The sequence below is a fragment of the Vigna angularis genome, chromosome 11, assembly GCF_016808095.1.
Source record: "Vigna angularis cultivar LongXiaoDou No.4 chromosome 11, ASM1680809v1, whole genome shotgun sequence".
NCBI lineage: Eukaryota > Viridiplantae > Streptophyta > Magnoliopsida > Fabales > Fabaceae > Vigna > Vigna angularis.
The window spans coordinates 22,527,752-22,549,987 of record NC_068980.1 but is presented as its reverse complement, the minus strand read 5'-3'; the positions used below and the strand labels follow the sequence as shown (position 1 = coordinate 22,549,987).

The 22,236-nt window shown below is 33.2% G+C and overlaps 1 protein-coding gene across 1 annotated transcript in view; it reads left to right on the top strand.

Moving 5' to 3' along the window:
- LOC108333909 (nuclear-pore anchor) overlaps positions 1-16,094 on the top strand; it is a 38,499-nt gene extending 22,405 nt beyond the window's left edge. The window contains exons 20-48 of the mRNA XM_017569411.2: positions 72-145; positions 777-879; positions 961-1,095; positions 1,201-1,299; positions 1,363-1,404; positions 1,490-1,543; positions 1,664-1,843; positions 1,929-1,976; positions 2,436-2,486; positions 2,671-2,754; positions 2,831-2,905; positions 2,993-3,177; positions 3,258-3,360; positions 3,972-4,088; positions 6,655-6,747; positions 7,316-7,474; positions 7,559-7,612; positions 7,976-8,089; positions 8,249-8,326; positions 8,532-8,681; positions 8,780-8,851; positions 10,818-10,973; positions 11,053-11,106; positions 11,216-11,303; positions 11,418-11,485; positions 11,592-11,720; positions 13,928-14,032; positions 14,199-14,373; positions 14,525-16,094. Coding sequence (XP_017424900.2) covers positions 72-145; positions 777-879; positions 961-1,095; positions 1,201-1,299; positions 1,363-1,404; positions 1,490-1,543; positions 1,664-1,843; positions 1,929-1,976; positions 2,436-2,486; positions 2,671-2,754; positions 2,831-2,905; positions 2,993-3,177; positions 3,258-3,360; positions 3,972-4,088; positions 6,655-6,747; positions 7,316-7,474; positions 7,559-7,612; positions 7,976-8,089; positions 8,249-8,326; positions 8,532-8,681; positions 8,780-8,851; positions 10,818-10,973; positions 11,053-11,106; positions 11,216-11,303; positions 11,418-11,485; positions 11,592-11,720; positions 13,928-14,032; positions 14,199-14,373; positions 14,525-15,882 — 4,203 coding nt within the window. The 3' untranslated portion in view covers positions 15,883-16,094. The remainder of the gene's footprint in view (positions 1-71; positions 146-776; positions 880-960; positions 1,096-1,200; positions 1,300-1,362; positions 1,405-1,489; positions 1,544-1,663; positions 1,844-1,928; positions 1,977-2,435; positions 2,487-2,670; positions 2,755-2,830; positions 2,906-2,992; positions 3,178-3,257; positions 3,361-3,971; positions 4,089-6,654; positions 6,748-7,315; positions 7,475-7,558; positions 7,613-7,975; positions 8,090-8,248; positions 8,327-8,531; positions 8,682-8,779; positions 8,852-10,817; positions 10,974-11,052; positions 11,107-11,215; positions 11,304-11,417; positions 11,486-11,591; positions 11,721-13,927; positions 14,033-14,198; positions 14,374-14,524) is intronic.
- The last annotated feature ends 6,142 nt before the right edge of the window (positions 16,095-22,236 follow it).

Here is a 22,236-nt window from a genome sequence, read left to right as displayed (position 1 = left end):
TTATTTGGTGAATTGTCCTGAAAGGTTCTAATGTTAGCACTTGTATTTTGGGGTGTTTTCATTATCAACAGGAGGCTTCTAAGAAGTCCCTGGAAAAAGCTGCTGAGCGTATGAGATGCCTTGAGGATGATTTAGCAAAGTCTAGGTATGGTTGAAAATTTGCTGTAACATTATTTTCAGAAAAACGTGGCATATAAAATCTTCAATTGTTTTTTTGAAAAACGTGATTGCTTACAGTGGTTCTGGATTTCTGGTTAAATAGTAGTACTCTGCCTTTTCTAATCTGCTAATGTATTAATTCAGTATGTCTAATTGGCTGAAATGAGAAGATTATAATGATCAAGCTGATTATACACAACTGAATATAACATAAAAAGGTTTGTAGACCCCTGAAATGCAGCATTGTCTAGAAAGGGTCCTATCCACAATGTGAGTGTGTGAAAGGGCTGCCTCACACCTTTATAATGTTTAATCCACTTACCTCGGAGAAGTAGTTTAAATTTAGTTCTTGGACCTCTCAAAAGATTTGGTTTACCTGTAGTTATGCAACAGTGATTTTTCTAATTTCAGGTTATTTATTCTCAATCCTTCTAACAATTAATGATTTTGCCGACTCACAATTCCCTTTTTTTTTTATTTTAAAGAAATTATAACCAGGTAATCTTAATGCTGATTATAATAACAGTATATAGATTAGTAAATGTTTTACATACAGGTACCTATGTGCTTTCTGTATAGCATATGTATGGTTTCAAATTCTGAAATTGTGTCTTCAGGAGTGAGATTATTTTATTACGATCTGAACGTGACAAGATGGCACTTGAAGCAGCTTTTTCTAGGGAAAGACTTGATAGCTTTATGAAAGAATTTGGGCATCAGGCATGTACTTCCATAATGTTAAGTGCATTTTCTTGAATATATGTGATGTACTTATTTATGGATTTTCGAATGACATTTTAGAAAGCTGAAGCAAAAGCCATTTTAGAAAGAAATGTAGAGTTTTCTCAGCTGGTTGTTGACTACCAACGAAAACTGCGTGAAAGCTCTGAGTCTTTGATTGCTGCTGAGGAGCTTTCTCGGAAACTTACTATGGAGGTTAATATCTTATTCAAGTTAATTATTGGGCTATTTTAAAATTTATAAACCTTTGAACGGAGATGTACCTTTGTTTCGTGGACACATTTCATAACTTCATTTCAGATGTCAGTTTTAAAACAAGAAAAAGAAATCATATCAAATGCTGAGAAAAGAGCGTCTGATGAGGTTCGCAGTTTGTCTGAAAGAGTGCAGCGTTTGCAGGTAAGCATTGTTTTTGTTTCTTATATTTCTTAAATTTGCGTATTCTTACACTTGCTATTGCAGGCTAGTTTGGGCACCATACAAAGTACTGAGCAAGTTCGAGAGGTAGGTTATAATCATCAACAAGTGTTATCTTCATGTTCCTATGAAACTTTCCATCAATATGATCTTTTTTATTTGTAATACATAGGAAGCAAGAGCTGCAGAGAGGGTTAAGCAAGAAGAATATATAAGGAAATTGGAGGTGTGTTCTCTTGTTTCCTTATAAATACTTCCGACTAATTGTTTAATCATAATTTCATATAGTTAAAAAAGGGCAGTTTTGGTCATTTTTTACATATTTATCATAAATTTCACTATTCAGAAGGAGTGGGCTGAAGCCAAGCAAGAGCTAAATGAAGAGCGGGAAAATGTGCGGAGATTCACACTAGACAGGGACCAGACCATAAAAGGTTCTCTGAGACAGGTTGAGGATATGAACAAAGAGTTAGCTAATGCTTTACGTGCAGTTGCATCTGCTGAATCAAGGGCTGCTGTTGCCGAGGTATGGGTTTTTGTCTATTCTCTTTTGTACACTTTATTAAAGTCTTCACAAATTGTAGAGATTAACCTCATTATTCTATGCACAGGCAAAACTCTCTAGTCTACAAAGAAAGTTGGGTTCCTCTAATGACAAGGTTTGCTTCTTTGATTTGTTTTGTTAATTTATGAATTGTGTTGCTGATGGTTTGTTTTATGGTTTACAGTCCTTATGGTTTAGTTTGTAGAAGTTTTCAATGCATATATTTTATAACTTTCAAATTAAAATGTTTTCTTGGGCATTATAAGTTTTTAAGGGCACGTTTTTTATTGAATGAAGAAATCTATTAGATGTGATAGAAATGAAGAATGACTAAGAATGTGAGAGAAGCAGGAGAAAATTAGAAGAAAGTTTACAATATTGCCAAGTACCTGCATGCCACTTCTCTTGGCCAAGTATCTATTTACTTACCAATGGATTCATGATGTGTCATGTAACCTCTGGGATGTTAAATTGTTTCTCATTCATTAGGCCGAAGTCCAATTTTAGTATGTTTGCTTTCCTTCAATCAAAATATTTATCTTTTAATTCTAACTTCTTTTATTATTGAATGTAGCTTGTCGAAATGGGCGAAGAGAGTGGACCTTCCACTTTGTCAAGTGATGAGGTGGGCACAGTTTTGTATACATCAATTTCTCCATATTTGGAGGCATTTCTTGTGCATATGAAAATATGGTTAAGTTTATTGAAGAGTGCATAGTATTTAGGGCGTATTTGCTTTCTGCAAGAAGCATTTTTTTCAAACTATACTTGTAATTGTGCTTGACAAATATGCCCCCAACTTAATCTAGGTTGTTACTGAATTGCAAAAGGCAAAGGAGGAGATAGAAAAGTTTAAAGAGGAAGCACATGCCAACAAAGTTCACATGCTTCAGGTTGTTATTATTTTCTTAACAAATTATATTTAATTTTTAATTAAACTAACACCTGTGTTTAAACTCTGCACTGAAGTATAAGAGCATTGCTGAGGTCAATGAAGATGCACTGAAACAGATAGAAATGGCACATGAGAAGTTTAAAACAGAGGTAATTATGCATATTGAACCTTGACATAGTTTTTTCAGTCAGTTTGATATTGTAGTATATTGTTTGTCTTCTCTTAATAACAAATAGGCTGAAGATGCCAAGAAAGTTCTTGAATCTGAACTTAATTCACTTAGAGAGAAGATGTTAGAGATTGAAAATGAATCTAGTTTGAAATATGAAGAAGTTGCTTCTGAAACTGTGGGAAAGGAAGAGGCTCTTACATCTGCTATGGCTGAAATCACAAATCTTAAAGAGGAAATTTTAACAAAATCGTAAGTTGTTTCTTAATGCATTAGTGTTTAATATAACGTTAGTTTGGTTTCACATTTATTACTTTTTTTTTTCTGTGTAGCTCTCAAATTTCAGCATTGGAAATTCAGCTATCAGGTTTAAAGGAAAACCTGGACAGGGAGCATCAGAAATGGCGGGCAGCTCAAACTAATTATGAAAGACAGGTGCTTGAAATATGTTCACTTGGTTTGCATGATGGTTTTGCTAGTTTGTCTGATTTTTGAGCAGTTTGATTGTTCCATTTTAATTTCACTGATATTGCAATATTTATACTCAACTAGCTGCAAAATATTTGAATTTTGGTTTAGTTTTGTTATCTTTAATAATGTTCATTTACCATCAATTGTTGTAGTTGAAATTAAATATGTAGTAATCAGCTGAAAGAATATAAAATTTTATTTCATTTATAATATAATTAAAATAGTGACTGTTCTGTCATTTCAGTTTTGGGATTGGCCGATCCCTTCCATGATCTGGGATTAAATCCTATTGTTGTGTATTTGTTGAGCATATCCTTGGACCTTTACCTATCACCTTTGCCTTCTGAGCTGTATTTTCTTCTTCTGTCAAATAAACTAATAATACAATCTGTCTGCTTAATGCGCATATAAAAGTGCAAGTCATATTCTGAAATTTTTTCTTTGTTGCTAGAATTTTTAATTTTTGGGGACGTGGGTATATATATATTCTAGGCAAAAGTTCAGAAACTGTTTGAGATAACACTGTTTTTATTCCTTTCCATAGGTTTTAATCGTAGTTGTTTCTTATTTTTCAGGTTGTTCTCCAGTCTGAAACGATTCAGGAGTTAACAAAAACATCTGAAGCACTATCCTTGCTGCAGGAGGAGGCATCTGAGTTACGGAAACTAAACAATACTCAGAAAGTTGAAAATGTAAACTATTTCCTATTCATAATATACTCATGTATTTGTTTTTCAATACTTCATATTCTACCCATAATATACTTTTGCTACAATACCTTTCATTTTCCCTTCTGCTTAAGTTTTCATTACTGAAGTGTTTATAGCCCTTATAAAACCTTTGCGGGTTTTATTTGTGGATTGTCATCAGATTATCATACAATAATTTTGTTGACTTGGATTATGCTGCTGCTTTGTTTTTTGGCTGTAATGAAGTCTTGAAAGGATTTGGTATCTTGTATCTTAGTGATTTTTCCCATGAGTTGTTTATTAATTGCTATTTGAGGTTGCACACATCTACCCAAAAATGGAATATTAGTTGTTTATTTCTTAAGTTAAGAGGGCCCATGTTCTAAAATGAAGCACTATTGAATTACTGTTATGGTGCAACTGTATAACACGAATGGTTTGATGTTCTTTTGCATTTCTTATTCTTGAAATTATCTTGTTTTAGATATTGGTGGAGAAAAAGAGATAAAAGATAGTGAAACATTGAATTGATATCTAAGACATTAAAATTTATTGTTTCATTTGCTATGTGTACAACCTGTTGTACAACTCCTACTTGTACCAATAATCCTACACAACTGGGGAAACAAATCATGATAAGAGAAGAGGAAATATGAAAATTAATCCTAGAGATATGATAATATATTTTCATATATTCTAACACTCCCTTAAGTTAAGCCTTACTATGCTGTAAGTTTATTACAAATGGATGTTTTTCTCATATTAAACAAAGAATAGTTGTTAGCAATAATGGCACATGCACGTCTTCTAAACAATCAAAGGAGAGGGGCATAGCAAATATGATATGAGGTAGCTGTCATAAAAAATTAACTTTTGAAAGAGAAGTTCAAAGGAGAAACTAGGTCAACACTGATCAGTGATAATCAAACAATAGTAAAGCTTAACATAGCGAAAATCCAAAGATCTATGCGATGCAGTGGATGTTGTAGAGTGGAACAAAGATGGAATTGCTGGAGGAGACAACAAAGCGTCTGAATTTGGGGTTTCAGCACAGATCTGGATGGGCATGTTCAGCAGAGTGACTGAGCGTTAACAGTAGTGGCAAAAAAGGGAGATCTAAACTCGGGGAATAAGCATACATCACTAAAACAATGTCATATTATTAGGATTGTGGCAATGAAATATACCTTAGGTCATGTAGAATGGTTTTGCTTGTTTTAGTTGTGGCCCCTCTTTGGGGACTGCATTAATTGTAGCCTCTAGGGTGGTTGTAGTTACAAGTGGAATGGTTGAATAAAACAGTTAAACTATTGGAAGGAGAGAGATCCTGAGCTGAAACCTGTGTTTCTGATACTGTAAGAATGCTTTATTTCTTTTGAGAAAACAGAATCAATATAACACATAAAGGGGATTTGATATCCTCTATTGAGAAAACGGAATCAATACACAATAAAGGAGATTTGATGTCCTCTAATGATAAAGATATTGTAGCCTCAAGGGTGGATGTAGTTACAAGTGGAATGTGGATATTAATAAAACAGTTAAACTATTGGAAAGACAGCTCCTGAGCTGAAACCTGTGTTTTTGATGCAGTATGAGTGCTTTATTTGTATTGAGAAAACGTAATCAATATATCCTCTAATAATGAAGATATGATACGAGAATAAATAAAATAATTCCTAATGATACATATATAATTTAGACACTCCACATTATATATGATTTATTCCTTATTTCTATAATTATGACAAGAATTTGAAAGGCTTGGTTAGTCCACACTTAACAAGCTGGTTTTGTACAGTTTCATTAAACCCTATGTCTGAATTCTAAGGGATGTTAACTCAATATTAGCCAGTTAGGAAAACAAATCACTATTGTAGAGATCTAAACTTTCCAGATTGACAATACAACATAATTGAGGCTTCTTGGTATCAATGGGCAAAATACGGAAAACACAATTCCATACTTTTACAAACATGACAACGAAATTTTTATACACAGCTTATGGAGAATGGTGTCACTATGATCCTGTCCTGTGTTTTCATAGTTTAAGGTACTGATGGAAAAAACTATTCAATTGATAAAAGTCTTAAATGATGTTGTTGGAAAGTTTCATTAATTGCAGTCACTTGTTGCTTGCCTATTTGTAGCTTCCTTCTTAGGGTGGTAGTTTAGTTCCACATTGATTTGATATATGATTCAATAGAGCTTTTGATGCTGGGGTAGCGCTCACCAAACATGCACCCCCAACTTTGTTGTAGAATTAGATCATGGGCTCAAATTCCAAGATATTTAACGCTATCCCTAGGTCATATATTTTTGGCAGTTGTTTTTGCTAAGCTCTGTGCTGGTGCCTAGGCGTGTAGGGGAGTGTTAGAAAGATGCCATAGTTGCTCCATGTTACTTCCCCATTCAACTGAGTACCTGCTATTTTACTTGTTTTTCCCTAATTCTTTGTTATGCTTTGAGATTTGTACCAATTATTTTATCTCTGTATAATATTTTATGGTTGCTTTTCATATTATGAATATAAATCTGGCAATTAATTTTCAATTCCTATGTTGGACAGAATGAACTGAAGGCTAGGTGGGAAGAGGAGAAGGCACAATTAGAGAAGTCTAGGAATGATGCTGAAAGGAAATACAATGAAATCAATGAACAGGTAATTGAGAATATCTCTAGACTATTTTATGCTTCAGTACAAAAGATGGCAGTAAACTATATATGCAAATTTATTTGCATAGCTTTATTATGCTACTAAAATATTAAGTGATGCTACATGATTGTTTCCTTACTGTCATATTCTTTTGGTTTCTAATTTCATTAATCTGGGAAATGGGTTAGTATTATTGTTATGTTCTTAATTTTCTACTGCTATAAATATTCTTTTGTTTTCTAATTTTATTCATATGGGATTAGACAATGTTTCTGCCATTTTTGTCTTCTCCTTTTTAATTCTCCCATTCCTTTTTTTTGAAGGATTTCTTACCAATTCTTTTATTTCTCTTGACTTAATTATACCTTTCTAGATCTGTTCAACTGCATTTGCTTCGGTGAAGTAGGTATATAATTTTTGTTCTATTTGCCATGGTGAGAAATGCATTTAGGATTTTTATTGTGTAGAAGACTGAGCTTCGTATGACTTAGTGTTTGCTTGTAATGATTTCTTACTTATATTGTACACAATAGATGTTATCATTCCCTCCACATAAATTTTCTACATTTTTCAGAATAAAATATTACACAGCCAACTTGAGGCTTTCCATATTCGATGGGCTGAGAAGGAGCGTAATGCTGCTGGTATTTCATCCGGAAGTAGTAGTGCAGATGCCTTTGGTGATGCTGGACTTCAAAATGTGATTAATTATCTCAGACGATCAAAAGAAATAGTAAATATCTCTGCCTTGGTAAATACTTTTTTATCTGTATGTTCATTTCCTGGTTATCTAATAATGTTTTTTGAACTTTTACAGGCAGAAACAGAAGTTTCTTTGTTAAAACAAGAGAAGCTGCGGTTACAGTCACAGGTAAAATTGTGTATTTATTATGTTTCTTGCATGATGTGTGTGGTAATCAGGGTTGCATGGTGGACAAATTATTCGTCTAGTAATCTAAATAATGCTTGAACTCTCCTTACATTCATATTATGGTTTGTTACCTTAATATATTGTTCAAAATTGCACCATTTGTTTAACAGCAGCAGTGCCTTCTATCTATATTGATATCTGTAACTGAATTAATTCTCGTCCAATCACTGTTTGTCTTGCTAATTTGAACTGGTGATAAAATTGTGCTTGGTTTTGTAAGGATTTGTGATGGGGCTGGGGATTTTGCTATTTATATTGTGTATTTAATGATATAATCTTCTGGGATCTTATGGTTCTGTGTAGCTTGAGAGTGCTTTGAAGGCAGCAGAATCTGCACACGCATCACTAGAATCTGAGCATGCAAAACTAAAATCGTTTTTGTTTACTGAAGAAGAGTTCAAATCGCTGCAACTCCAGGTTGAGAATCCTATCATCAAAATCTACTTTTCTATATTATTTGAGGCTTGTTTCTTGAAAACATAATAGGATTATAGATTTCAACTTAAGTGTTTCTTAGTGGTGTTATTGTTGAATCAATCAAATAATTTACTGATTTTTTTAAAAAATATTTTGTAGGTCAGAGAAATGAACTTACTTCGTGAGAGTAACATGCAGCTCAGGGAAGAAAATAAACACAATTTCGAGGAGTGCCAGGTATACAGCTATGTCAATTACATTGTCTGATTTTGTTATTCCAACACATGAACATCGTTGCAATGCTTTCTGACAGGCTAGAAGAAAAGGTTTTTGGAGGTGTCATAGTAGCAAAATGTAGTTTATGTTAGTTGAAATGTATTTTGGTAGCATCTGTTGTATTGTGTTATGTTGTTACTGACACTTGCAGCTTTCGGTTTCTTAGAAACTGCGTGAACTAGCACAGAAGGCTAGAGCTGAGACAGATAACCTTGAGAATGCCCTGAAGGAAAGAGAAATTGAGCTTGAAGGCTGTAAGAAGGAAATTGAAACACTAAAACTGGAAAAAGATAATCTCAATAACAAGGTTTTGGAGGTATATTCTTTTGAAACATTGAAAGTTAATTATGACAATGTATTACTGTCTTTGTTCTACAGTTTTTTTTTCTAATTTTTTTTGCATTCTTTCTTCAGTTGCTTGAAAAGAGTAAAAACGTTGATGTTGAGGATTATGATCGAGTGAAGAAACTTGCTAGAGAAATTCAGGTTGTTTTATTAGCATAAATTGTTCATTTAAATGAGTACTGAGGCCTCTTTCAACCTTGCAATTGTATAGCACAATTGATTATTTGATACATGTTTCATGCCTTATACATGAACTCTGTTATCTAAAGCGTGTGCGTTTAATAATTTAGGAGTATTGGCGATCAAGCTGGGTCTGCCTGCTTTAAAACTAATATGAAATCTATTATGATAGCAATCACATTTTATTACTTCCATTTTTAGCATATTATAATTAAAGTGTATAACGGAAATATCCTTGAATCATAGGGATCTAGTTAGCTACTTGTTATTATATTTTCAAAATTAGTCTTCCAATCTCGTATATATGTCTGATGTACTCTTAGCAATAAAATCATTTTATTCTATCTTAATATTTGAGATGGTATTTGAGCGTTCCAATACCATCTATCCTGATAGCAGCCTCTGAATTTGCTTTCCAAAAGCCCTAGATGACACATCCTTCATTGCTGTTAAGGCCAAGTTCAGCAGATTCAGCAATGGTCAAAGAATATATTGAGCAGGATAGAGTTTATGATTTTTTGGTGGGCCTTTAACTCTAATTCTTATCAGGGTTCAGACCCTCAAAAAAGTAAAAGTTGCTGGAATCAATGAAGTAGCAGCTATGGTCAAAAGTGAATAAAGTAGAAGGGGATTGATGCAAGAAACTCGAGTTATGGAAAACATAGCCAAAATAGCCAATGGGGCCTCGACCAAGAGGGTAAACTAGAAAAAGGAGGAAATAACCAACATTGAGAACAAAAGTGAAGGAGTGCGGTGTACAGACACACATAACCGCTCCAACTAATAAAAGAAAACAAAGAGGAATTGGTTCAACTCAATCAAGATGAAATAGAGAAAATGAGATCATTTTACATCATATTGGATAAACCAAAAAGTACGTTTGGAAAATTTCCTTTTGCTGTTGGACTCAATGTGAGATTCTATATGAAATATTGGATACTGAATGTGGGTGGCTCTGATCACATGCACCCCTACCTAAAAATTTCTCCTCCTACACCACCCTAACAATAAGAAAATCTTCGCAGCAGATGATACTTCCATCACTACAACAGGACATCCGTTAGATGTTGAGTTTGATTTGTAGTTCAGTTGGTTGTGAGCATAATTAAAATGTTTTTGAGAGGGTTACAAATTTAAATTTATGAAATTTATTTTATAATTATTTAGATTGACACCATAAAAAGGAAATCCTTTACAACAAAAGACCATGAATGATGTTGTGTTTGTGATGGCTAATTCAAGATTGAACAAGAAGGTTCATGAAAACAGATGATTATAACAATGATGATCTTGCGTATGAAGATGAATGGCCTAGTTGAAGTTAGAAGAGATGAAGATGCTAGTGGTTGTGTTGCTCAAGCTATGGATGATTTGGAGGTTCCTCCAATTGCTGATAAATAATGAAGGTCATGGAGGAGATGATGACTTTAATGAATTTGAAGATCATGTGGAGGAAGATGACTATTCTGCGCTTAATATGAATTATTTTATTGGATAGTTTGGTTCAAACATTTGTGAATTTATAAGTTGTTTTTTATATGAGCAGTTTTATGAATTGTGAACCTATTTTTAGCTGTGCTATTTATTGGATCTTGCTCCTTTAAGACTTATTATGAGTTATTTTGATCATGTATATTATGTTTATCGCATGCACTAATCTATGAATATATTTTTTCATCCCCCTTTATGATCCTCTTACTATACTCGAGTCTGACAACATTGCAAGAGAACATATAATTCCAAAAATTATAACTGTATTTGCAATACCAATTGAGCTTAATATGAGATAGAGCAGTTTAAAGTTGGCACGAAACTTCTAGTTTTCATTTACATGTCTGGTTTACACACACACCTGCTATTGTTAGATTTATATTTAGTTTTCTCTATTTGAAGAGAGATATCATTATCTTTTATTTTGTCTCATCAGGATAAACTCAGAGATAGGGATGCTCAGATTGAGGAAATGAGTAGAAGTCTATCAGAGAAGCAGGATTCTGTTTCACGTCTAGAAAAAGATCTTGCAAGTTGCCGATTGCAGCTTGCGGAGAGAGAGAAGAGAATTCATGACATTCTGCATAATGAGGTCACTGGGATATTCTCTATATTTGATGTTTGGTGATATATTTTCTCTATTAACATTGATTGTCTTATGATTTAACCAGGCTAACCTAAAACTTGATTTGGAGAAGCATAGGAAACTGCTGGCTCAGTATAAGGTGCGTGGAAGTTCTTATTTTGAATGTGGATAGTGTTCTCTTTGGACAAACTGTATACTCCAATTGTTAAAATATTTTCACATTACTTTTCTTTGCCATCCTTTTCCAGAAGAGGATTGATGTTTTGTTAAGGGAAAAGGAAGAGGCAGGTAAAGAGAACCAGCAACTCTCTAGGCAATTAGATGAGATTAAACAAGGTGATAAAATTATTTGTCCAATCTGTATACTTTGTCGTCCGTGTTTATATTTGTTTCTAAACTGCTATTGCTTGCTGTTGGAATTTCTTGTTAAAATTTCATGGTGTATATTAGGGAAAAGGTCAGCACCTGATACAACTGGTGAACAAGCGATGAAGGAAGAAAAGGACACAAGAATACAGGTTCATTTGAAACAGTAGCTTTTGTTTTAACTCTGCCATAATTTTACCTTTTTTATGGTGAGCAACTCAATTTTTCTTAATTTTACTTGTTATTTCTGATTCGTAGATTCTGGAGAAACATCTAGAGAGACTTAGAGATGAATTAAAGAAGGAGAAGGAAGAAAGTCGCCTAGAGAGAGGGAGGCGACTGAAGAGTGAAAAGGCCATAAAGGACTCTTACAACAATGTTGAGCAGGTTCTTCCCCTCACCCACCCACCAATTGTCTTTCTGTGCCCAGTACCTTTCCGTGATTTGTTTGCTTTAATTTCTTGTACCTATTAATATACTCATTTAAGTGAAAAATTTATACCCTAACTTTATTTACTTGGTCATAAAGTGTGGAATTAGGTTTAACTCAACCTTACAAAATTTCCTTGTAAGATAAAATTTGCACTAACTCATATTCTATATTAACCATATCTTTAAATTAAGTGAGATCTCAAACATACCACCGTGTGTCGAAGACCAAACATCTTGATGTGAGACTAGATATTTGTGGATGGTCTAATAGTAGCACATGAGACCCAAAAGTCTTACTCAACCTTGTGAAACTAGATTATTTTGCATCTACTTTCTTTGAAAATGGACTTAGGTTTGACCTAACCTTACAAAATTGACTTGTAAGGTTGGATTTATACATATTTTTATGTTATAATTTGGCCTTTCCAAGTTAACGTGGGATTTCCAAGACAATCTTGTATATCTTAATCATATTTCTAGATAATGTACGATCTCATACACATGCATAAGGTGAAGGGTATTCAATGATTGTAGTACGGTTAAGTGCAGTTATAATTGTAAGAATAGTACGATTTAAATCATGATTTGTTAGATACATACATATCTTTTGGTAGAAGATGAGGTTCAACGGAACAGAGAATAGGAAGGGAGAAGGCAAACAACAGAGAATAGGAAGGGAGAACACAAACATGAGAGAATAGGAACGAATAAGACAAACAGTGAAAAGAGAGTGGGAAAAGACTAATAGTGAAGAGGAGGATGAGGGGATGATCCGTGAAAGAGAGAGAAGCTTGAATAGCTTTTTCATCTTTTTTGGCACTGCAAAATTTAATATTTTTAATCTTACTAACTTTAATGATACCAACTTACGTAACGATAATATTTTGTTATTTTTATTTTGTTTTATATACTAATATGATTTCTTAGGAAAACAGTTAATTATTATTTAAATTAATACATAATTGTTATTATATTTTTTATTTTTTATAAATTAGTTTTTATTTAATGATATTTTATTTTTGTAGAAGTTTCACAATATTATTAAATAATATATATTTATTATATTTTTTATTTTTACTATATATTTTTATATAAAATATAAAATTAGTTGTTATTAAGGATTCTTTTTATTTAATTTATTCGAAAAGAAAATAAGTTTGAATTACTATAAAATTTTATTATATTCTTTATAAAAATTAGAGATGGTTTAAGGATTTTGTTTATTTTATCTTTTAAATTATCAAAGTAATGTATCTTACATTCAAAATACATAAAAAAAAGATTCACGATTCGAATCTCAATGCAATAACCATGGTATGGTTAAATACTTTCCCTAAACGGAATAACTTGAGATACGTAGAGAGACAATATATTTTTGGTACAGGTCATTGGTACAACACAGCAATTTTCCAATATAAACTATTTAAGACCTAGGCGAGTTTTTGATCATTAAATCTACCCCTACCCATTCATGGGATATAATTGGTGGTGGTTTAAGCTAGTAAAACAAAAGGTAAGTAAATACTTTGACTTTAGAATTCATCCATTTCCTGCCCCTGCATTTTATTGGCCAATAAATAATTTTGTTAAAACCTCTGCCTGTGAACCGAAATTTAGTTGGTTCAATGAACGAAAATATTTAGTACGGCTACTCATATATGCATATAATTTTCAGCGTGTTTTGTTTGAAAATTGGAGTCAAAAGTGATTTTTTTTTATCTTTTTTTATTACTTGTCTGAAGCCTTGTATTGTCATATATACTGTTATTCATGTTTAAGCTCCTTCAGTGTTACTTCTGGTCTCAATAGCAAGTGCAATTGTTCTTTAGTAGCATTGGAAGAATGCAGTTTTTGTTTCTTTGCTTGTTACCGTGCTCTTTGAGGATTTCCTTTTAGTTACATCATTTTGAGTTGAGGTATAAATATTTGATATGAAAGCTGAAACGATAGTGACGAGGTTTCTGTTAACTTCCGATTTAAAGTACTAGGCCATTAAATTTTTGTGAGGTGTTTGTATTTATTGTATTTGTCGATACATTCACCAATATGCATCCTTACAAAAATATATATTTCTGGCTCACTATTACTAATAATGCACACCGTATTACTTTGGTTGAGGAACTGTTAGTAATCTCACCTTTTATTGATTTGTTTACTTTCAGGAGAAAACAAAATTTGTTAATGAAATTGAGAAGCACAAGGAGTCTCTGAAAAAGTTATCTGACGAGGTCGAAAAGCTTAAGATTGTTATTGGCAATATTCCCGAGGTAAGAATATAAAACAGTTGTTTATTGTGAAATCTAATGTTGAACAGGTAGATATAATTTAGCCTTTGTGAATTTTTTATTTTAACTTTGTGATCTGATCCCTCATTACTTGCTATTATTATATTTGAGTCAATTGTTTTTGAGCAAAACATTTTTATCCTTTTAGGGTTCGAATGTGGTTCAACTTCTCTCTGGACCCAATGTTGATGACTTGGCTACTTCTTACATATCTTCTGTGGAAAGTTTTGAAAAGGAAGCTCATTCAATATTTCGTGAGCTTGGAGGTCGCGGTAATCTTGGGGACGCAGCTACAAATACAGATGGTTCAACAGCTGCTACAGGTTGTTTCATTTATAATTTGTAGATCAAGTTTCTTGAATAATGATTTAATTTAGAAAGAATGAAGCTTTTGGATAATTACTCACGTTTATTCTTGGCATGAGTCAAGCATGTACCTCTAGCTATATTAATGGATAGAATACAATATATCAGGTTCTCTTGTCCAAGTTCAATCCCAAAGCACGGCATCTCTGGCTGCTCCTGGAGCTAGCAGTTTACCACCAAAAGCCACTGGAGAAAGTGAGAAAAGACTTGCATTACCATTATCCAAAGCTAGTGTTGAAACTCGTCGAACAGGTAGAAAATTGGTCAGGCCTAGACTCGTAAGACCGGATGAGCCACAAGGTGACACTGAAATGTCAGATGCCGAAGGACCACTGGGCAAGACTGGGCCGTCTAGTGACACAGAGACAAGTAATTTTGCTCAATCATCTCAACCATTGGCTCGTAAACGTCTTGCTCCGACATCCAGTTCTGAGTTACGTGAAGAATCAGTTGCATCTGGAGAGAAGAGCTCTGATGTAGTAGCACCTGTGTTGAAGAAGTCAAAAGGGTCAGAGTCACCAGAAGAGAGTACAGAAGAACAACCTGCTGCAGCTCTGGAATTTACTGGCAGTCAACAAGCAACTGAAGAATTATTTGATAGCAGTGAGTTGCCACAAGGCCAAAATGAGGAAGGTGAAGTCCAAAATGAAGACGGTGAAATTGCTGTTGGCAATGACGAGGAATCCAAAGATCCACAACACTTGGATGGTACAAGTCATGAGGAATTACCAGGGGACAGAACTGGAATTTTAGATGAGAATCCGGATCAACCTGATGAGATGCGGAGGGATCACACTGACGCAGACAACCAGCAGTCAATATTGGCGCCCAGTGGTGAGAGAGAAGAGGGAGAATTGTTGCCAGATGCTGGAGATCTTGAGGGTGGTAGTGATTTGTCTAACATTGTGGAGAACCAAGAATCTCGGGAAGGTCAATCTGAGTCTGCTGCAACCCCTGAACGTTCCCCAGCACGAGGGGATGATGATGCTCTAGAGGCTGGTGAGATTAACTCTCCTGAGCTATCAAGCGATGATAAGAATGATGAGCCTGACTTGGTTGAGGAGGCTGCCGATGGTTCTGACAAGTTAATTGATGTTAATGAGCCAATATCAGTTGAGAGTGATCAGGTAGCTGACCCGACACCTGTTGTGAGTGATGCTTCTACTTTGACTAGTAGTGTTATAGAAAGCAGTTCGTCAAAGGTGAACATACCTGTTCCAAGGCAAGGAACCCCCACCGCCCCCTCTGAAACAGAAGAGACAACAAAGCAGGCATCACCTATTGGTAGTACTTCAACTACCATAAATTTGTCAGAGCGAGCACGGGAAAGGGCACAAATGAGACAGGCTGGTTTGGTTTCTACCCCTAATGTTACTAGAGGTCGCGGAAGAGCTGCTCCCCGTGGACGCGGTCGTGGTCGGACAGTAGTACGCCGGCCTCCTCCATCATCTGGTGGTGAACCATGAACAGTAAATTCACTGCCAGTTTATGAAATTATTTTACTCAGGGTTGTAAACTTCTCCCTTAGTCCTACTAATTACATTATAGACCACTTATTAGGTGTAAATTGGCGATCTGTTCTCGTCATGTAAATACAATTTTGCTTTTCATTGGTTTACTCCTTTCTATCACTTTTTGCCTCGAATGATGATTTGGTTGTGAGAATGGTGGTCCTGTTTATATCGTTTATGTCTTGAAGGGTTGTCATGTTAGGAAAAGAAAATTTAAATAATGGTGCTGCCTCAACTCATTTCATAGAATCGTGAACGAGCATTGAATCTGTCGCCCAAAGATATTTGAATTCCTTCATAGAATTAAAATAATGTACAATCTATGGAGATTTTCATAGAAATAAATAATCTACAAGATGTCATTGAGTTTGATAGATTTCTACACACACACAAATATACATATATATATTTATATTGGATTTGAGTTACATAATGGATTGTTAGGGTAATAATGATTTCTTATGCTCATAAAAATTTGGATAATGCTTGATAGATCCAGTGAAAAATAATCCAAAGGCTAACATTAAAAAAGAATATGAAGGATAAACATTGAGATTTTTAAACATTTAAAGAATTTGAAAGATAAATATTAATACTTTTATTGAAAATTACAGCACAGAACATAAAATCTTATAACGCAATTGTTCGGATTTTACACGTGTTATAAGTGTAGCTTAAAGAAATTCAAACAATTAACACCAATAGATAAATTCCTTTCATTGGACGATTTAGCCATAACGTTATATTTTTCATAAGCGTAAATAGATAATGTGTTGAATTTAAATGCATATTGTACAAGAGGTTAGGTTACAAATAGCGTATTATTAGAATAACAATTATTTTTAATATTTGCATAGTAATTAAACAAATTATTTTCAGAATTTTTTATTCATTGTAATATATTTTTATAATTTTAAAAAATATTAATGCAGATGAGAATGTAATTCATGTCAATGTTATCAATAGAGTATTTCTTTATTTTTTTTTATAGTGAGGTTTTGTTGGTTTTGTTAATAATTATCATTATTTGTCATCGTTCAAATTTTTTTAAGAATAAAGGTTAAATCTTTATTTTATATATATATATATCAATTGTTTTATGTTTTTTTTGTCTAAGTATGTAAAGGTAAGAGTACATTCAATATTGACTTGTTATATTAAGGTGTTTAAAGTTTTTATTTAAAAAAAATAATCATATGACTCTTTTCGTTAACCTCTTCAATTCATATTAAAATAATCAATTAAAAATTCATTACATTTACAAATGGCAATAGTTTACCTTTACAAACATATGCTTGGAATATTAAAGACTGTTTTGTATGTTTCATAATTGGTCAATAATATTGCCTTTTTCAACTGCCTACAAAAGATTTGAACTATCCAATAACTCTTATTTCTCTTCTTATAGTGTATTTTAGGAGTTTTCTATATGGAAAATAATTTTAGGTTCTAAGGAGAAGAATGAGTTGTAGCCACTACAATCCAAGTCCCAAAATAAAAACAAATGTCATAGGCTAACAAGCATAAGGAAAGAAACATGGGTAAATTTTTAAATAGGTTAAACTCCGAAGTCCCTATTGGATTTTACTTAAATATATCTCTGTTTTATTAGTTTCGCCAATTTAATTCTTTATAATAAAAAATTGATTTAATTGACTTTCTATCGTTAAATTGATTTAACGGAATTAAATTTTGAACTACCGTGTGCAATTTTTTAAATGTGACATTCTTACGTAACATTTGACAATATTTAATATTTTAAAAATAGATATTTAAGAAATGTATAATGTGATTAGGAATTAGGATTCATTAAAGTTGAAATTGGGATAAAATATCTGAAGCACAGTGTATCGCAACCCTTGGCGAAGTCGTTAATGAGACTCTTTTTGCTTAATTAGGGCTTGATGTTCAACGCCAACGTAACCATTTTATTTTTTGTTTCCTCTGCTCTCACCCTGCAAACCCAAGCATAACCAACGAATAACACAAAAGTTGACAAGCGGAGGTTGTTGTTGTTCCCTTTCTTCTTGGACACCACAATCTACTTCAGCTTTTCAATATCTGAACGACCGAGATGAAACACGCCTCTGGTTGCATCGTCGGGGACTTGCAGATCCCAAGCTACGAGGCTTTTGTTGTTTGGTCCACCCTGTCTTAACCAATCGCTGGTAATTTTTTGTTCTAAATGATTGGGGTCTTGGATTACCTCCTTGCCAAAAAACGGAGAAAGTTCACGTAGAAGAGAAAAAGTTGATTGTGGTTGATCTCTGCAAAGATAAGTCCAGGCTTTGATAAACAATGTTGGAGTGGGGTAAAAGGTGGTGGATTTCTCTAGCCTCAGCAAGATCCGTGCGTGTTAGATGGTCGAAATCAACATCAGATTCAGCTACAGTGAGGAAAACAGTGTCACCGGATTTATAAGTGAGGATGGGCATTTGGGAATGAAGGGGCCAAGTGAGGTGTCCGGCGAGAGGGAAAAAGTGGGCAAGTGAGAGAGAGAGTTTTTGAGTTTGGAAAGAAGGGAATCGAAGAAGAGAAGAGTCGGATGTTAATCCCGATTTCGATTTCAATGAACCCTAATTCCTAAATCTTCAATAATCACTAACCCTAAATTTCTAAATTTCCATGTTTACACCATGCCATGTTTTAAAATCCATCAAGAAATCCAATTTTTAAAATGTTTCTTTTATCAAATGTCACCTATAAATGTCATGTTTGAAAAATTGCACACGTCAACATCACAGGTCATCAAAAACTTAACTCCTTTAACCTAATTTAACGGCAAGAATTTAATTAAGTCAATGACTAAATTGGCGAAACTGATAAAACGAGGATCTAAGTGAGAAAACTCCACGTAAATAGAGACTTCCAAAGGAGTTTAACCTTTTTAAATACGACTTCATCAACAAATGGGTATTGCTCATTCAATTTTATAAAAATGTTTTTTCTTCATATATTCACTACAAAGTTCATTTATTCTTTCAAATGTGATATTTATCGACAATCAATACATCATTGTGCATGTTATCTCATTTCTAGTAAAGAATAATTTTACATTTAACTTGATTCACTCGTAAACTTATTTTAAAATATATTTTTGGAATAAAAAGATTTGTTAATTTTGATGATAATTATACTTATGTCGCGTAGCCATACATTATGAAAAATAAATATAAGATTCTTCAAATTTTGTTATTTCTTTTATTTTGTCAAAAAAAAATTAAAAGGATTAGGTTTAATAATGGTATTGTTCATGAACTAACACATATCACTTCATGACAAAAATGGAGTTGTAGTAATAATCATCATCTTCTAAAGGTTTCCAGAACCATCCTTTCCATATTTGTTCCTAAAACTTATTTGGGAGAAAATGTGTTAACTACTACATGGCTTATCAATAGGTCATCCACTCATATCTTAAATAATATTAGCATTAGTTGTATCGATTTTTGTAATCTTTAAAACATGCAAACTATAACCTATAACTCTTAAATATGTATTGGTTATACTTGAATGTAAAATGGTACAAATGTTATCATCTTGAGATTTGTTGTGTCTATATCACTATTGATATCACCTTTCATTATAAAATTTTTCCTTTTGTCAATCCTACACTTCAGGGTTATATAATACTTGAAGTGGATGACTTATCCTTTTTATCATCAATATATCCATCTTTGCATGATGTTAAAGATCCAAGTGATGAAGACACTACAAATGGGATTGAACCAAACTATAATGAAGAAGAAGACAAGCTCTTTAACAAAAAATATGAAGGATGACAATCCACTTTAAATCTAAAATAATAAAAGTTGTTTGACTTAGGGGTAAGGAGCCTTGAAGGCAACAATATGAAGGTAAATATTCTTAAGGGTTTAACAATTATGTTGAAAAAAAGATCATGTTTTAAATATCATATTCCTTAATATGTATGCATTAATAATCTTTCTAATAGACAATAAAGTTTTGTTATTCATATTGTGCCATAGAAATTCCTACCTCAATCCAAGAAGTCATGAGAAGTGAAAATTAGACTAAAGCCATGAGAGAGGGGATGGATGCATGAAAGAGAAATTCAACATGGGAGATTGTTGAAAGGCCTGGAGAGATAAGGAAGTAGGGCGGAAAAGGATACTTATAATGAAACATAAGACAAATGGGTCAATAGAAAAATATAAAGCTAGATTGGTTGGAAGGAGGTATACTCCAACTTATGGAATTGACTATGATGAGACTTTTTCTCCTATGATAGATGAATAGAGTTTAAATTTTTCTTTCTCTTACTACTAAATTTGGATGGGATTTACATTGGTTGGATGCGAAGAATGTCTTTCTTTATAGATATTTAGAAGAAGTGTACATGGAGGTTCATTCAGAACTCGAAACTCACCGTGGAAGGAATAAGGTATGCCTCCCAAAGAAGGCCTTATATGGTTTTATTCAATCTCCAATGCATGATTTGGGTGATTTTGGAAAATAATGGCATAGCTAATGAGAATACCTTATTCATAAAATAATTTGTTACACATAAACATATATTATTATTGATTTATGTGAATGACATGTTAATTGCATGAGATGATAAAAAAAAGAAATTAGCTTTAAAGGAAAAGTTGACGCCCAATTTGAAATGAAAGACTCGAGAAAAAAATTAAGTATTTCATTTGAAAAAGGTTTCTTATTGGAAAAGGAAATTTTTATCTCTTAAATAAAAATATATATTTGATCTCCTTAAAGAAATAAATAAATTGGGATGTAGAAACTTAGAAGTTTTTATAGAACAAAATCATAGAACTCGAAGTGAGGAGAGACCTCTTGTAGAAAAATCACAATATAAGAGATTGACATAAGCAACTTATTTATTTATCACATGCAAGACAAAACATTTGTTATGTAATTTGTGTGGAAAGTTAGTGTATATGTAATTCAAGAGAAAAACACATGCAAGCAGTTGAAAAAATTCTTCATGACTTAAAGTCACGCCCAACAAAAAGGCTATTCTTCATAAAACACTTTGATCCTCATGATATATACTTGTGCAAACTATGTATGTTCTATTATTCAAAACAAAACAAAAAATCTACATTTGGGTACCATATGTTTCTTGGAGAAAGTCTAGTAACCTGGAGAAGAAAATAATAAGATAGAGTATCATGTTCTAGTGCAAAAGATAAATTTCAAGTCCTTGTTCTGTTAAGACAAGATCGTCTATAAGATTGAACTCTCTAATCGTCTTCATAGGTTTTGAAGTTTAACAAACAATAATAAATGAGATAAGCATATGACAAAGTGTTATCTTGATAAAATGATATAGTTAAAAGATAAGCGGTTTATGAAAAAGCTTTGTGAAATTTAAATACTTTGAGAAAAGCTTTGATAAACGCGCTAATACATGAATAGACACACTATTAAACAGTTTCCCTACTAATTGTGTCAATGTGTTGTATGAGAGTCTTGCCAAATACACTCGTGTTATACTTTGCTAAACAAAGCTATATGGGCTCTCACTATGATATATATATATATATATAATGATATTTTTGGTAAACGTGCTAAAAGGTACAAACATCATTCCAAAAACATGTTGAAAGATATTTCACTAAACACGCTATTGAACCAAACAAATGTTTTCTAAACAAGGCGCTATTAGGAAAAGTCTTGCATAGGCTAAAGAAAAGGTAAGAAAATGTATGAGTAATCTAGAATACTCAATTCAATTCTCAAATAATTGAACCTATCTTGTGTTAATAGTTTGGTGAATAAATCAACTAACTAGTTAATAGTATCAATATACTTGATCTCACAATAACCTTTCAAATTGTGCTCTCTTATAAAATGATGTTATATTTAAATAGGTTTGGTTTGTGAGTGTTGGATTGGATATTTAGTAAAAATATAAAATTAGTACTATCACGCATTAGATCTAGTTGATGACCATAGTTCAACAATTGTTGTTTCAACTAAAGAATAGGTACCCAACAACTCCTAACAACTATATATTTAGCCTTAGTTGAAACAATAATATAAGTTTTCTTCTTATTAAGTTAAGACACCAAGTTGCTTTCAAGAATGTGACAAGTATCCTTGGTAGTTTTCCTGTCAAACTAACACGTACAATGTGACACCCGGGCACGGAGACGAGGGCGGGGAGTGACGCCGGTGCAAGAGGCATGGTGCAGGGGGCACAGACAAGGAGCGGCTCCTGGCAGCTTCGGGTGGAAGGGGTACATGGATGAATCGAACATACACCGGAATGAGAGGGATTTGGAGACTGTGTAGGTATGGGACTATACAGTTGAAGGATAGCTT